At 29.1% G+C, this 17,244-nt stretch overlaps 1 protein-coding gene across 1 annotated transcript; it reads left to right on the top strand.

Moving 5' to 3' along the window:
• The first annotated feature begins 1,607 nt into the window (after positions 1 to 1,607).
• LOC107462592 (vegetative cell wall protein gp1) lies at positions 1,608 to 3,742 on the top strand. Its single transcript, XM_016081203.3, has 2 exons — positions 1,608 to 1,979; positions 2,064 to 3,742. Exons 1-2 carry the CDS (start codon positions 1,790 to 1,792, stop codon positions 3,476 to 3,478), a joined length of 1,605 nt encoding a protein of 534 aa, XP_015936689.1. The 5' UTR covers positions 1,608 to 1,789; the 3' UTR covers positions 3,479 to 3,742.
• The last annotated feature ends 13,502 nt before the right edge of the window (positions 3,743 to 17,244 follow it).

Below are 17,244 nucleotides of genomic sequence, written 5' to 3'. Positions count from 1 at the left end.
GTCTTCATAATTAAATTGCATCTACAAGATTAGTTAGGCAGTATAAATGGCTTTCGCTAAGGTCAATAGTCAATACTCATATCCAAATGCAATAATTTGGCATTTTTTGCCCATTCTTGAGAAATGAATTTTATTATGACCAAATTTTTATCCCAACATGCAAATTCTAGCAGCAATTGTGGACCCACAGGCATAAAGTGTATAGTTTCGATATTGATCATTTTATTACTTTCATCTGTTTACTTAAAATAAATATAATATGCAAGTTTTTTTTTTGTATTTTAATTTTCTTATCTTCCTTTACTAATAAAAAGTGCACAAGATGCCACTTCTAAGTCCAAACAAAAACAGGGGTTAATATAAGATGCTTATTTAGGAATAAGATAAATTAATAATTTAAATGTTGAATTATTCCCTTTTTCTTCTGGGCTTTTGGCAAAAGCATTTAGCTTTAGAGGCCACTAAATCAACATCAACATATATAAACACACTCGCATAATGCCAGCTAACCTTAAATGAAGATTTATATATTGCAAGATTTTATTATTTCCTTGCCCATTTTAGATTAAGAAAAAACTATTATTTTGTCCTAAGAAAAATTAGTATTTAAGAAATTTGATTTTGAGAAAAGAAATAATATGTTGGTTCTTCAAAATAATCTCTTTTAGACAAAATGTATTTTAATATTTTTCATAAATAACAAATGATCCATGTATTTGATCTTTTTTTAATACAAATATTTAAATAATCACTTAAAAAGTACATACAAAAGTTTGAGATAAAATTTAATCTTTAGACCCCTCTTTTTATTTCAATTTTTTGTCATTCAGGTAAAAACAAAGCCCTTAGAAAAATTTGACTTAATATAAAATTATCAAATTTAAAAATTATAAATATCTTATTTTTAAATAAATTTATATAAAATTATATCAAAGTTTATTCGGTCCAACTACTATTTAAATATGAGCAATGAAACTGTGATATGATATTAGTATTACATTAATTATACCAAGCTACTTAAAAATTTAACATTATATAACGAATATAAATAGGCTCAAGAACTTAATTAAGTAATTTTCATTAATAATAAAATTTACTATAAATTAAAATAATAAAAATATAATTAGATAGACAAAAAAATATATTAACATCATTTTCTTTTTGTAATTCTTCCTTTTATGTAATTAATTATTTTCTAGTTCTTTTCAATTTAATTTGTTCTCTCACTATTTCCTTCTTATCTCGTTCATTCCTTCCCATCCTGTATTGTTCCTCTTTCAAGTTATAGCAGTCGGCAAATGTCCCATAACTTTTGTAAAAGAGAGATGTGATTGAATTATCATATTTTATTGTTTTTGTTTATCACTTAAGTATTAATTTAATTTTTTTTAGTTTAATTATTTTAATTTAATAATTTAATAATATATTTTATTTTATATTTTTAAATATTAATAATTAAAAATAATAAATTTTAATAGTCTTCTAATATTTTTTTCATGTAAAATTAAAGGTCAATTATGAATTATGTATGATGTTGCCACATGTAAGCTTGTCATACATGATGGCCCTCTCCTTTCATTATAGTTCATCCCAGCAACGGTAACCAAGCAAAGCAATGAACTTTCCCTTTATATTCTCTCCATCTCCTCAAACATTTTTCCATACATTTCATAAAACTTTTTCTTTTCTGAATTTTGGTCTTCATTCTTCATCATATAGTAAACTCATCACTTCTCTAGAAACACAATTTAATTAAGTGATTGATCAGTTGTAATAATCCTAGTTCTTAATGGTCATGGAGCTTCTTGATCATCATGGTAGGCCTATAATAATCTGCCTCTTGTTGGTGATTGTGTTGTCAAGACCCTTACAAGGGTACAAATTCTATGTTGGTGGGAAAGATGGTTGGGTTCTGAATCCTTCTGAGAGTTACAACCAATGGGCGGAAAGGAACAGGTTCCAAGTCAGTGACACATTGGGTATGCAAAAGATCAAAACTTTATTTATGATCATTATTAATAGTTTAATTAATTTGATTGTTTGATGTGTGTGTTATGTGATAGTGTTTAAGTACAAGGAGGGATCAGAGTCAGTGTTGGAGGTGAAGAAAGAAGACTATGAGAAATGCAACAAAAAGAAGGCAATAAAGAAACTAGAGGGGGGAGATAGTAGTGAGTTCCAATTTGATAGGTCAGGTCCATTCTACTTCATTAGTGGGAATGATCATAATTGTGAGAAAGGTCAGAAGCTTATTGTTGTGGTGTTAGCTCAAAGACCACCACCACCACCTCCTCAAAATACACCAAAATGTCCTCCTCCTTCACCAATTCATAATCCTCCCTATGTCACTCCACCACAAGCTCCTTCTCCCGGACATAACAATCATCATCCCAACCCTCCATATACCCCAATAGTCCCCCCAAAAACACCTTCACCAACTCCACCACAAGCTCCCTCCCCTGGCCATAACCCACCGTATATTACTCCAACACCACCACAAGCACCTTCCCCTGTTCCACCATATGTTACCCCAACTCCACCACAAGCTCCTTCTCCTGGACATAACAATCATCATCCCAACCCTCCATATACCCCAATAGTTCCTCCAAAAACACCTTCACCAGAAGCACCCTCCCCTGGCCATACTCCAATAGTTACTCCAACACCACCACAAGCTCCTTCCCCTGGCCATACTCCAATTATTCCACCATACGTTACTCCAACTCCACCGCAATCTGCTCCTTCCCCCGGCCATAACAATCATCATCCTAACCCTCCATACACTCCAATTGTTCCACCATCACCTGGTAACACTCCATATGTTCCAACACCAAGATCATCACCTTCTCCATATGTACCAACGCCAATTTCTCAACCACCTTATCATACTCCAACTCCACCACAGGCTCCATCCCCTGCTCATAACAATCATCACCCTAATCCTCCATATGTTCCATCACCAATTTCTCAAGCTCCTTCCCCTGCTACCAACAACAACCATCACCCAAACCCACCATATGCTCCACCAAACCCTCCAAAAACACCATCACCGCTTTCTCAGCCTCCCTATAGTGCTGCTGCTCCAACGCCAACATCATCACAACCACCATACAATACTTCCCCTGTTTCGCAACCTCCCACCGGCACGGGAACTGCACCCATAGGCTCACCACAGTACTCTCCAACAGCGCCATCACCTTCAGTTTCAACTCCATCACCGGCGTCTGCTACGCCATCACCACCCTCACCGTCACCCTCCATTTCTCCATCCGCTGCGACTCCTCTCGCTTCCCCATCTTCCTCTCCAGGAGCAGCAACTCCTGCAGCCACGCCGGCGTCGTCTTCGAACGAAACGACACCAGCAACGCCAAACGGGAAACCTTCGTCGTCTGGATGGGCTGCAAATCCATCACCAGTTTCGGTTAATTCAGCCATCGCCATTTTCGTCGCTGCCGCACTAAGCACTATTATTGCCTAGATAATCATTAATTAACGAGAGTTAATTAATTAATTAGCGTTCGTAAATAATCTTCTGCATGCTCATTGTTACTTCTTTTTAAAAGAATTTTTGGATATATAATTTGTGATTTTTTTTTTTGGGTAACTATTGTTATTTTGGACATAATTAAAGAGACATATATGTGTATGTATAATGTGACTTGGAGTTTGATTATTTGGAGTGTCGAATTCTTTGGTGGTTGCAATAACATGCAGATCATATATAAATTTGGATTTTTTTTTTTTGGTTGGACTGCTGTTTGTTATTTGTTATTTGTTATTTGATGTTTTGTTTCGGCAGCTATTACTAATGAAAAAAAATGAATTTTGCTATGTAGAGAATGATTTTTGTAAATAATGTGAATAATGAATTTTAGAATTGACTCAATAAAGTAAAAAAAAAAACACTCTATCTCCAAATGAACTCTTAAACCTTAACACGAAGATAACTATCGGCACACTTAGTGAATTGAACATCCAACAATTGTCAACTGTATATAAGTAAATCGAATCAAAAGAAATAACCATCTAATTAAAAGTAATTAACATAATCATCTGCATATCTATTGAATTGAACATCTGACATATCCATTGTTCACATTGTTTAATATTCTACTATTCTCATTGTCTACCTATATTTTTCAAAAAAAAAACATAGTTCTAAAACCGAACCAGTCGGTTTAATTAGATTAATCGAGAACCGATCACCAAATCAATTCAGTTAGCTTTATAAATTGTCTGACAAAAAATCGATTAGAGAATCAATCAAATCGGTAATTAACTGGTTAATTGTCGAAATCGGCCGATTTTTTAAAGAATTTTCAGTTTAGTATATCCTTCCAAACAGCACCATTTTATACTTTTTAAAAAAAAAAACCTAAATTTCCAAGACCACAATGCAGCTCAGTCCAGTTCCCACCCTTCTTCTCTCTTAAACTGAAAATTGGAAGTTTGAAATTAAAAGAATAAAGAACTCTAGCCATTCAGCCCGCAGCCACTGCATCTCCCACAGGCCACAGCATCGCTTCGTTGTCATCATCGAACTCTTCTTCTCTTGGTACAGGCGCCATGTCCGGAAGCTCCATTACCGTTGTAGGAGTTGTGTCGCCATCTTAGAAAGCTGTGTCGCTGTCGTAGGAAGCTCTCTCGCTGTCATGTGGAAGTTCTGTGTCATCGTTGTCTTCTCTTCACTGTTATCGTTGAACTCTCTTTTTGTCACCGTCGAACTTGTTCTCTGTCTCTTTGTCCCTTCTTTCGGTAAGCATTAAACACTGTTTTTTGAATTTATTTTTGCTTGTTTTGTATTGTTAATCTATTGTTAATAATACTAATTGCGTTGTTAAATTAGTTCACTAATTTTGAATTGCTGAGATTTTATTAATTTTTTATTATTCTTGAGTTGTTATATTATACCATAATAATATTGTTGTTGATTTTTTTATTTTCTAATTTTATGTGTTAATTTTAATGATGTCCAACAATCTCAAATGAATTCTATGCCTTCATATACTAATACTGATTTATTATACATTGATAATACTATACCTTCCTATCTTAATAGTGAATAAAATAATAAAATTTGTTTCCTTTAATAAAATTATAGTTATTATAATATAATTATAAAATTTTAATTTTTATTAGATTAAAGATAATAATTTAAATATTTAAAATTATATATAAAATTTTTAATAATTTCATTTAATATTTAGTTAAACCAATTAAATTTCAATCAAACTCTAATTAGACTATTAATTAAATTAATAAATCAGTTGTCTTATATACTAATTCATCGACCGATTCGATTCTCATTACTTTCGAAAAAAAAGAGGGTAATAGTGAAATCATAATAATATGATATATTTTATTTATATCCAGTATCTCTGTTGAAGAAAGTTCCACAATAATCACCTAATAATTTACTGATGAGTCATCATTGATGTATAAATTTAATAAAAAACTGTTTGCCTACGCATATGACATGTAATGCGGTTTAAAAATCAAATTACACCTTCCTTGAGAATTTAGAATATGGAGGTTAAAATTTAGTATTTCAGATCTAGAGTGTTGGCTAAGCATAGAGAAAAAATAATAAATTTAGTACTTATGGATTATCATTTGCGTTGTTCAATCTAATCATGTTCTCCCGATTTTAGTTATTATATAAAAGGATATAACCATGGGTCCATAGCCATGCAGAACACGAGATGATCGATAAATTGGAGGCATGTGTAGATAGTGCTAGATATATCGATGTAGCTTTCACTGCATGGGAAAAGCTGGGACCTTATTTATCCTCAAAATTCTGTCAAGTAATATGTACATTTTGACCAACATTTTAAAGTATAGTACAAAAAAAAAAAGTAATGATGTAGATATACACAAGAAAAAAACTTGTCCTTTTTATGCATATTTTAAAGAATAAAAAGCTGACACAAAAAAGGAATTTTAAATGATCTTTAATACTCTTTAGCTATATATAAGATCTCATAGTGATTTTTAGTCCTAAGAAGACTGAAAATAAAAAAAAAGAATATCTTAATTTTTTAAATTGTTAGGTATCCGATTCAATTTAACTCATGAAGAACCAATCTAAATTACTTTATAAATTTGAGAAGACTTAAAAAATAATATCTAAGATTCTTATATCGAATTATAGTCCAGTATGAGTCAAAGGTTAATTTGAGAAAGTTTAAAAAAAAAATATCTTTAGTATACTTATTCTAATAGTAAAATTTTTCTGTCTATTTAAGTATTAGACATAGACATTTTCTTACCACTTGATGACATCTAAAAACACCCTAAAACTTTCCTTTGTATTTTTTTTGTTGTTAACCCTCATCGAATTTATATGAACTAATAATAAAAAAATAATTATAAAAAAAATTTATATTTTTTTTGTACAATTTTAATTTATATAGTAGAATATCCTTTTTTTATTTGTTGTTTTTTTATCCAAAGTATGAATAAACTATAATTTATATTTATAAATTTTGTAAATTCTTACAAAAATATCTGTGAAATAAAGAAATTAACATTGTATGTATAAAAGATGTGTTTCCTATGTCAAAAATACTCAAATTCTATTTTTTTATTAATTTTTTAATAAAATTTTTAAATTATTTTTCTTTTATCTTCTTCTCCAAATCCCAAACTTTCACCACCCTCGCTACTAACGGCACCTTTCTGATTATCACTGCCTCCCCTTTCCCTCTCCGAATCCGCATCTCTATCTCCGGCCTTTGCGCGTAGGCATTGCAATATGAACAGATTTTGAACTTGTTGTTCTTCTCTGCAAAGATCTTGTGGCTACCACCACCACCATAGGCAACACTTCTCACATTGTCAGCAAATTGATTCCGTCTCAAATCTCCACCAAAACCTTCATCGATTCTCTAACCTAGGGGTGCACAGACCCGGCCTGGCCCGAAGGTCTGGCCCGATCCCGAATACTTTAGAGGCTAATTTGGTGTGATTTTATCGGGTTTAGGATCGGGTAAGGGTCTAAAAAATAGACCCGATCATTATTTCAGGTCAGGTTCGGGTCACCCGAAGTCGGCCCGGTAGCCCGGTCATCATACACAATTAATATTTTGTGTTATTAGTGATGAATCATGACTATTCTTATGTGTAATTTAAGTATTGTAAACCTTAATATTTTGTGTTATTAGTCATTATAAGACTATAAGTTAATATTTTATGTTTAGAATGCATAAGACTTTAGACTAATGCATAATATTATGTTATTTGTATTAATTTAAATATTTGGTATTATTAGACAATATTAGTATTGATTGTGGTTTTGCTTTAGTATTGATTGTGATTATGCTTTAATTTTAAAGAATGGTTGGTTCTTGTTATATTTTTCTAAGTGAATTTTACCATATTAAATAATGGCTGGAATTTTGAAAATTTGGATATTTTTACATACTAGCTTATAAGAAGGTATCAACGTAATGTAATATTAACGGCCCGGTTTTCACCCGATATAATTGTGGCCTGAAAGTGTATTGGTTTCATCGGGTCTAAGATCGGGTTCGGGTCTAATAAATAGACTCGATGTATATTTCGGATCGGGTCTGGATCCTATCAAATCCGGCTTCACCCGACCCATGTGCACCCCTACTCCAACCCTTCCAATCGTCGTCATTCCATTTGTTTCCTCCTCCACCACTGTTCATTGAAGGTTTTCCCTTTCCAATAGCAAATCCTCCAACAAGATTCTCCCTCCGAACAGGCGGATCATGTCACGGCTCCCCTTTGGCAATTGCGGTGATGCGATCACCGTAAATGACTTTGGTGTTGTATTTCTTAACTATATCAATTTTCTTGGGAAGAGAATAAGAGGCGAGAAAGGAGTTGGGGTTATTGTTGCCGCCAGTTTCCATTTCCTTGAGCTGGATTTCGAATGTCCATGATGACGAATCGAACGAAAGAGACATGGACACCGAGGCCGCAGTTTGACGGCATGACAGTCATCAAAAGTGCAGCAAATTACGCCAAGGCTGGTGAAGTAGATAATGACACTACAGTCAAGTTTAAGAGGCACTGTAGTCTGTGGTGCCGGTAAAAGAAAAACGCGTGTGCCAAATGCTTCTTCCTGCAACCACGTGGTGGTGCCGGTGGTGGGGATGATGTGTGGTGGCAGTGGAGAGGGGAAGGAAAAATAGTGGTAATCAAGGGAGATGCTGGTGATGGTGGTGGTAGGATCGTGAAATTTTGGAATTTAGNAATATTAATTTTTTTTATTTAATGAATATTTTTGTCAATATTTACAAAATTTATAAATACAAATAGTTATTTATTTTTTTTGTTGTATTTGGATATTATATAAATTTAATAAAAAATATATTATCAAAATAAAAATTACAATATCTATTTCCTACAGAAATAGTGCAACTTTTGTGGACTTCCATGCAGGGACGGAGCTAGATAAAATATTAGAGGGGGACAAAAAATATTTACATAATAAAATAAGACTAAAATAAAATTTTAAGAGGAGTTAAACTAAAATTTACATATAATTTACATGTAAAAAATTAAAATTAGGGGCCGTTGCCCCCCTTTCCTTATACCTGACTCCGCCCCTGCTTCCATGGCTACTTTTTAAAGAGAGAAGAGTCTTTGAAATGCTATTTGATAGAGAAATAAAGTCATAGTGGACCCTTCCTTATCTTGTAGCCTTACATGATTCATTGCTCTTTTTGTTTCTTTGAATTGTTCTCCCTCTAGTGCTCAAAAGTATATATTGAAATAATCCAAAGTCTACCATTTATGAAGCCATAAAGTATGAACGATATTAAATGCATGATTTTAAGGAATGCTTTATGCATGCATCTCCTCTTATATATTGAGCATGTTAGATATTGAATAATTAACAACTTCACTCCGGGTCCACTTTTTATAATAAATATTATTTTAACGTCAATATTTTTTTTAATAAATAAATATATTTTTTATTTTATTAATTAAATAAATTAAATACATAATTAATTAATAATAATGGTATTTTTATATAAATATAAAAAATATTTAGTATATAAATAATAATTTTGAATAATTAATATGTATCTAATTACTAGTTTAAATATTTTCTTTAAAAAAATATGATATAACATATCAAAATTTTTATGAGATAAATGTGTACGTAGGTTCTTTTCTTATTGTCACAATTTCTCACAATTTCTGTTCTAAGAGTTGAATACCATCTCTTTATTCTCCAAAACATGAGAATCTTCTTTTTCTCTGATATAACATAACTAAGTTACTACAAATCCCTTCAGATCCTCCAACATGTCATTTTTGTGGTAAGTACTTGATCAATTTGTCTTAAATTTGATGAAATTATAGATTATTCAGTTTTTACAGGTTGAGTAAATAATATAGCATCTTTTCTTTTCTTTGTTTTTTTTTAATATTATAAATACATCTTGTTAAATATCAAATCATCTAAAAAATTAATATATATTTCTGCCATTTTTTTATTTTTTAAATAAATAAAATAAATATTTTAATTACGTATATATGTATTTTTGAGAATATTTATATATTTTCATAATGTACTTTATTTTGTTTACGGTATAAACAAAATACGGTACACACATGTTTTAACATATCACGTTTATAAACGTGTTATGACATGTGTCTTATCTCGTTTACAGTGTAAACAAGATATGGCTATAATGAAATAAGACACATTGACGCTTATAAATAGAACTCGTTGACAGCACATTTGACCCCACTCATTTTCCACATTTCTCTCATTTCTCTCTTTCTCGGACCATTGTATTGATATTTCTGAATTTTCGGGACATTATGCCATGTAGTCCTGTCATTAATCCCCTAAACGCTAGCTGGCACATTGCAGGAGTCATCGATTTTGAGGTTCGTGTTATCTTTGATCGTTTAAATTAATAATTATTTGCGATTTACTTAACTAGTGAACTTTTATAGTGTTAGTATTTTAACACATGAATAGACTGAATGATGTTTAGATAATACAGAGTAGGTTATTTAGCAACTAGGGATTAAGACATTTATAAGTATTTATAAACTGTACTGATAGATACATTGTTCAATTTTAAAAAAAATTTACTCATAATGAAAGCTAAATAACTAATTAGTTTGATTTGATTAGTTAATTTAAAGGTTTTATTACTTATTTTTTGTTTTGAATTCGGGAAGGATTTTTAAATATTGTTTTTTATGCTGTTTTTTAAGTACTGTTTTTAATGCATGGAGGATACGACCAAAAAATCTTGTCGAATTGACTGCAGTCTGAAACTATTAAGTGTTCATCATAGTACGACACTTACTAAAGTCACATACTGTGCCTGGACAACAACTCTGTAATGCTTGAAAACTGATAGACTGGATCGTATGAGGGGCAAGATGAGTCTACATATGAGGTTGCTATCCAACTGTCGATGATCCTATGACATGGCACGTGTGTGGTCCGCCAAATTTACGCACCTCCCTAACGATTTTAAGTATAATCGAATTAAAATCTAACCAAAATAACAACAACGATTTTAACAACAAAGTAAAATACTATAACACTCACCAATATCCTATATTCTGTCGGAGGACGACACGGAGACTCCAAGGACAACCATCAGTGAATTGCCAGCATCGTACGTAGTACTTTAGGTGATCCGACTCAACTACTTAATACTCAACACTTCGCCGAATGCTATAATTCTTCACGCCTTGCAGTGCTGCCTCTCTGATCCTGAATCTGTGACTGGTACAAAATTCAAGGTACTACTATCACCGCCACCAACGTCACGAACCTCCGCTGAAAACTCCATCACTTGTTCAACCATAATTCTCCCGTGCACATCAAACATAAGGCGCACATGCTCATCGCCATCAAACCAAAAACGACGAAACCGAAACACCCCATTCTCCATCGGTGCTAGCATCCTATACCCAACTCAACCAACCTCTTTGCTCTTCGACTTCACTAGCGCTGGACTCTCGCACTCAAATATAATTCTACTGTCATTGTTTCTCATCTGATTGTTGAAATACACCATCACAACAACAAAAATCACTGCCACTGGATATTTTTTCTAAGTTTTAGGAAGAAAAAGGGAAGAGAAGGAAGAATTGATAGTTTTGTGAAGAATACCAACGGTTTGCAAATCTTTTTATAGATGTTTGATTTTTGTCTTATTAAATCTTGTTTACTGTATAAATGTTTTAAGTTATCACTTATCTTATTTACAGTATAAACGAAATAAATATAATCATATGTTGTTTATAAACGAGATATATCCACCATTTTTAACGTATAAATATGTATATACTTTATCTCATTTACAGTATAAATAAAATAAATTTATACGTATTTTATTTATACTATGAACAAAATAAAATCATTATAAAAATACAAAAATATCCTAAAATATATGTACATCCGTAATTAAAATATTTATTTTATTCTTTTAAAAAGAATCCTCATTTTCTCTCTGTCTCCACTCACTTGGTAACTTTATGCTACCAACCATTCTCAACGTAACGTCACAACTATTTTTCTCCGTGTAGGGTATCTTGTTTACATGAGAAAATTATAAAATAAAAAGGAAAACATTTAATTATTCTTGACTTAAAATAGTAAAACCAATGCAAATTCACACGTAATACAAATTATAAATTTAAAAATTAATTAATTATTTTATTATTTTATTAACTTTTTTCATTTTAAATGACTTTTTCCTACCCCTAACATCTAATAATAAAGTTACCACACAGTGTAATATACTCTGCACTCTAATTAATGATGATGTTTTCAAACATGAATTTTCACTGTCACAAGTCACATATTACAACCCCTTTCACACGGTAGCATTTATATTTTTTAGTTGAATCCTTGCGTTGTTTACTCCCTTTTCCTGTGTTAGCGGATTTGGGGGCAATGCATGTGTTTCTCTGGGCAATTTGATTGTGTAAAATCCATTGATATTGACAATATAGCATATCGGTAATGTTAGGGAAAAAAAAGTCTAAATTTATATTATTTAATATTTATTTATTATAAAATGTATTAAATAAAATTAAAAATAGTAAATTTTGATAATTTTTGGTTAATATTTTTTTATTACTAAACATTTATGATAGTCCATATATACTCCTTCATAATGAAATAGTCTTGGACAGATTACCATAATGCCCTAAGATTTACATCTAGGGTAAATAAAATATTAAGTTTGTCCATACGCATGGCAAGTTAAAGAGAGTATCTTTGTAATAAAATCTATCTCAAAATCAGTATAATTTATCCTCAAATTTATTGTTGGAAAGTTTATTATATGATCAACATAAATATAAATTTGATTAAATTAGAAGTTTATTGTGTTGTTATGACTCCGTGTATTATATATTATCAATACATGAACAATATAATTTACAATATGCACTAATTTTCTCTGAATTTAGTTAGTTTCTTTAATTAAGTGCATGTCAAAAGTGATCAGTCTACTAAAGACTAAAGAGAATGAGGAAACGCCACACGTCTATCTTTAATCATGTATTGATGATAGAGTCACGTGTTTTGTCCTAAACCACGAGATTTCTTACTTCAAAAACAGGTTTATATTTCATCTTATGTCCTTATTATATCTGCATTGATGTGAGATCATCAACGGCTCTTTTTGATGAATTATTACCTCTCAGTGTCTGCTATCATTTTCAATGAACACAAGTTTATTGGATGAGTATGATATTAATACATTCTCAATATTTATTATATATCGTAGTGGTAGATTTGGTAATGTACATGAAGAGTTTTTTAATAGTTTTACCCCCATTTACTTAAGTTAGGAAATTCTTAAATCAAAGCGAAAAATTCACACGTTTTCTACTAAATAATTGCATTAGAATAGCTAAATTTGTCAAAATAGAATAATCAAATTTATAATAAATAATTAAATTTATTTATAATTGTATTATGTTTTTTATAAAATACTAAATATATATTTGTATACCGTAACTAATTAATAGTTGATTTTTTATATATTGATTATATATAAAGGACTATTTTTAGTATATGATTGTTAAATATAATATGAAAAGAATAATGCTTGAAATTGGTTTCTAACAAACCTGATTTTTTATTTTATATTTTATTAAACAAATAAACAGTGTAAACCTAAAAAAAAGCGTGTAAATATGTTATGACGAAGAAATTATACGGACCGGTGCTGCCAGCGCCACAAACCGAGTTGCTTCTTTTTAAAATACAAAGTTCATAGTAAATAATTGAACGCTAAGACTTGTTCGTTTTTTTATTTTAAAAGAGAAAAAGAATGTTTCTGTTCCTTTTAACATCTTAGTTTCGTTTGTTGGAGCGAACTTAGTTCGATGTTGTTGAACTAGATTCAGCGATCGAGCACCTTAGATGTATCAGCACATTTAAGCACAAAAAAGACGCTACTGTAAAAGTAATCCTCTGAAAGACTGAAGCATAATATATTATTGGCTATTAGGCATAAATGATCAATCATGATTTTGAACTGAGGAAGGCTGTGGAAGATTCCTTCAGCTTTTGTATTAGATGTTTTTATTTATTTTCCTTGCTAATAATTTAAAATCAGGGGATGGTAAAGCTTTTGGAAATGAGGAGCTCGCATATTTAATTTCTTAATATTTTGTGAGTAACAGGAAAGTATAGATCAAATCATGACTTGTTTATGGGATATCGTCAAAACAATAGCATAAAGTTATTTATTGTTATATATATTTTTATTTATAGATGGATGTATATATTTCAATTCGTTTAATTTCTTGAAGCGATTTAATTTGAAAAGTGCTAATAATAAAATATAACTATGGTTGCTCTGGTTTTGCTTTATGCAATTCAGCAACCCTGACTCTAATTTGGTTGCTTGCCCGCCTCTATAAAAAAATCTTTTTATTTTATTAATTATATTTGGATATAATAATATAAAAATATTTTTTATTTATTTATTACATAAAAAATACTTTTTAAAAAAAACTTTAAAAAAAGATGTAGATTATAATTTTTTTAAAAAATGTTTTTTTAAATTTTTTAATACTTTTATTTTTACTCTAAAAATTTATTAAATACGTCAAAAAATAAAAAAATCTTTTTTTATTAAAAAATATCTTTTTTATTAAAATAATAACGTTCAAACAAATATTTAATAAATATTTACTAAAAATTATTAATATAGAGTTGGTGTTTGATGGGGTAAGATTAGAATTCTTTTGGGTGGTGTTTTATTTGTTTTTGGGATTTGTTTTTGTTAATTTTTCATGTCATTAGTGTCTGAAGTTCCTGTATGACTTTGTAATTTTTCTGTTTTAGAGTAATGATTTTTGAAATATAAAAAAAAGAGTTGAGGTATAAAGCTGACATATAAATCTATGTTTTATATTAAAATACAGTAACGAAATCTCAATAATTCGTATCATATTATGAAAATCATAAATTTAATCTCCATTAGAATAAAATATTAAAAGATTTTTAAGTATATTATTATACCAGTGTATCAATAATTTTTAACTATTTTTAATTATAAATATTATATATATTTTTTATAATTAAAATTAATTATTAAAAATCACTAAAATACTGATACAAGGTATACATGAAAATTTTATAAAATATTAAGTTGCTCAAACTTTATAAAAAGTTTGGTCTTTATCGTGGGCTAAAAGGGACTTGCTACATTTGGCAATATTTGAATGGGGATGGTACACAAGTCAACAACAAAACGCTATTATTAGTCAACCAAACATAATAACAATAAATAAATCCAATAACTGGAAGGCTTTTTCTCACAAGTGTAAGGCCAGCAACAATAATCAACGCCACGTGGATCACCATTTTCATTTTGCTAGGTATGGTGACCATGTATTTAACACTGTATTTTCCAACCAAATAAAATATCTCTACCAGTGCCGAAATTTAGTTCAGTAAGGGTGGCTATGGTCTCCAAATTTTTTATAAAAAAATTAGTAATATTTTTTTAAAAGATAAAAAATAATTTAATTAGTTTAAATACTTTAGTATGATTTAAAGTATTCAATAAGTTCAATAAATAACACTTTTTCTATCTTTAAGTTTAAATATAAAAAATTAGATATTTTTATTTATTTAATTTAATATTATTTTATATTTTACTATTTATTTAATTTAATTTTTTATATGATAAAAAATAATTGAATATTCAATAAGTATTAATATTATTGTATTTGTATAAATTGATAAAAAAATTCAATAAATATTATAAATTTTAATATTTGTTCTTCTAACTTCTTCTTTACATATTCTACAGGATATATATTCAAATTTTATTATAAAATAATAATGAAAAATTCTAAATGCACTAAAAGAAATCAAATCCAAAGCAAATGTTAATTTAGCTTTGGGAAGAAGATAAATCAAACTAATTGTGACTGATTTTTCCATTTTATTTTCATCAAATGGCGATGGATAATCTGCTTTATAACTCAAAATGTGTCTTTCCTGCAGCATCTGTAATTGATGCATTTGAACATTTGAATGGAGATGAATAATCCGTCTGAACCTACAAAGAATCATAACAATGATATGATAAACATGATGGGTGAAAGAAAGAAAAATTCAAAATACTAAAGCAAACGTCAAAAATAGACAAAAATAAGGGAGGCAAAGTTCTTCACTTGTTAGAACTATGCTTAATAGCTATGAATCCACTGAATTTCAGCAACAAATTAAAGTTGAAAGAAACAAAGAATGAATAATCCATAGCTTCTAACCTCATCAAATAATTAAGTGAGCCATGAAAAAAACTCCACACTTTTCTCCCTTGAGCAAGAAAATAGCACAGCAATGTAATTACCACAATAAAAATAAAAATAAAAATAAAAAATAAGTAAAAAATAGACATTGTTATCTTTATGTAATTACCCCAATTATATTTTAATCCTATACACATAACTTCTATTTGAATCTAGTACACCGTATCCATTATATTTTAATCACCATGATTTTCAGCATCTAATGATAAAGAAAATGAAAAATTAAATTAATGTACTTTAAATCATTACTAAAATGCTAAGATTCAAATCATAATTTATTTGTGCTAAAGAAAGGTGGAAACCCAAGTTTAGATAGTCTCCAGTGTCTTGTTCTCAACGCTAAGCACATATAATGTGAAAATTGAAATCAATTCATATGCAAGATTTGTCGGGCCTCTGGTGGAGTTTAGTTCAGACAAGGGGTGGTCATGGCCCCCAAACTTTTTATAAAAAAATTAGTAGTACTTTTTTAAAAGATAAAAAATAATTCAATTGGTTTAAATATTTTATTATGACTTAAAGTACTCAATAAGTTCAATAAATAACATTTTCTCTATCTTTAAGTTTACATATAAAAAATTAGATATTTTTTATTTATTTAATTTAATATTATTTTATATTTTACTATTTATTTAATTTAATTTTTTATATAATAAAAAATAATAGAATATTCAATAAGTAATAATATTATTGTATTTGTATAAATTGATAAAAAAAATTCAATAAATATTATAAATTTTAATATTTGTCCTTCTAACTTCTTCTTTAAATATTCTACAGGATATATATTCAAATTTTTATATAAAATAATAATGAAAAATCAAAGAATCGATAATTTTTTAAGAGAAAGACTAATATTTAAGAAGAAAAACATATAATTTTTACAGTATCAACACCTGTAGATAATTCTTCTACTTTAATGAATCACGAAAAAAGTGAAATGTAACCTTTAAAAGTTCAAAAAGTTAATTTAATTTTTTAGAACGAGACCCTGAAAAACGGCTTTAAATTTGGCAATAGTACCCAAAACAGAGAGATTAGATTAGACGAACTTATCTTAAATGGGTCCATATCAAAAGTATTTTGACAATTATCTTCTTTAATTTTATTACAAAAAATTTTTTTGTATCATATATATCTCCTGACGATGAATTTTTTAAAATATTTAGAACAAATTTAGTAATAATTTCACAAAAATAATCTTTAACATAAATAAATAAGACATAATTATTATGCATTATTATTGAATTGACTTTTAATTTTTGAAAATTTAGCTATCAAAATATTTCTAATACAAATAAAAAATTTCAAAAATAAAATAAAATTTAAAAATATTTTTATAATTTTTAACAAATTTTAAGAACAAAAAATATATTTCATCCTATTATATATCATATAATGGAATTATGATGGTTATTATTATAAATTTATGATAGTTAT

This window comes from Arachis duranensis, chromosome 8, assembly GCF_000817695.3.
Source record: "Arachis duranensis cultivar V14167 chromosome 8, aradu.V14167.gnm2.J7QH, whole genome shotgun sequence".
In the NCBI taxonomy this organism is placed as follows: Eukaryota; Viridiplantae; Streptophyta; class Magnoliopsida; order Fabales; family Fabaceae; genus Arachis; species Arachis duranensis.
Note: the sequence above shows the minus strand (reverse complement) of the source record. Positions and strands in the feature narration are given on the sequence as shown.

Coding starts and splice junctions, on each gene's coding strand:
- LOC107462592 (XM_016081203.3), top strand. CDS start 1,790: ATGGTCATGGAGCTTCTTGATCATCATGGTAGGCCTATAATAATCTGC. Junction 1,980..2,063: donor CCAAGTCAGTGACACATTGG/GTATGCAAAAGA, acceptor GTTATGTGATAG/TGTTTAAGTACAAGGAGGGA.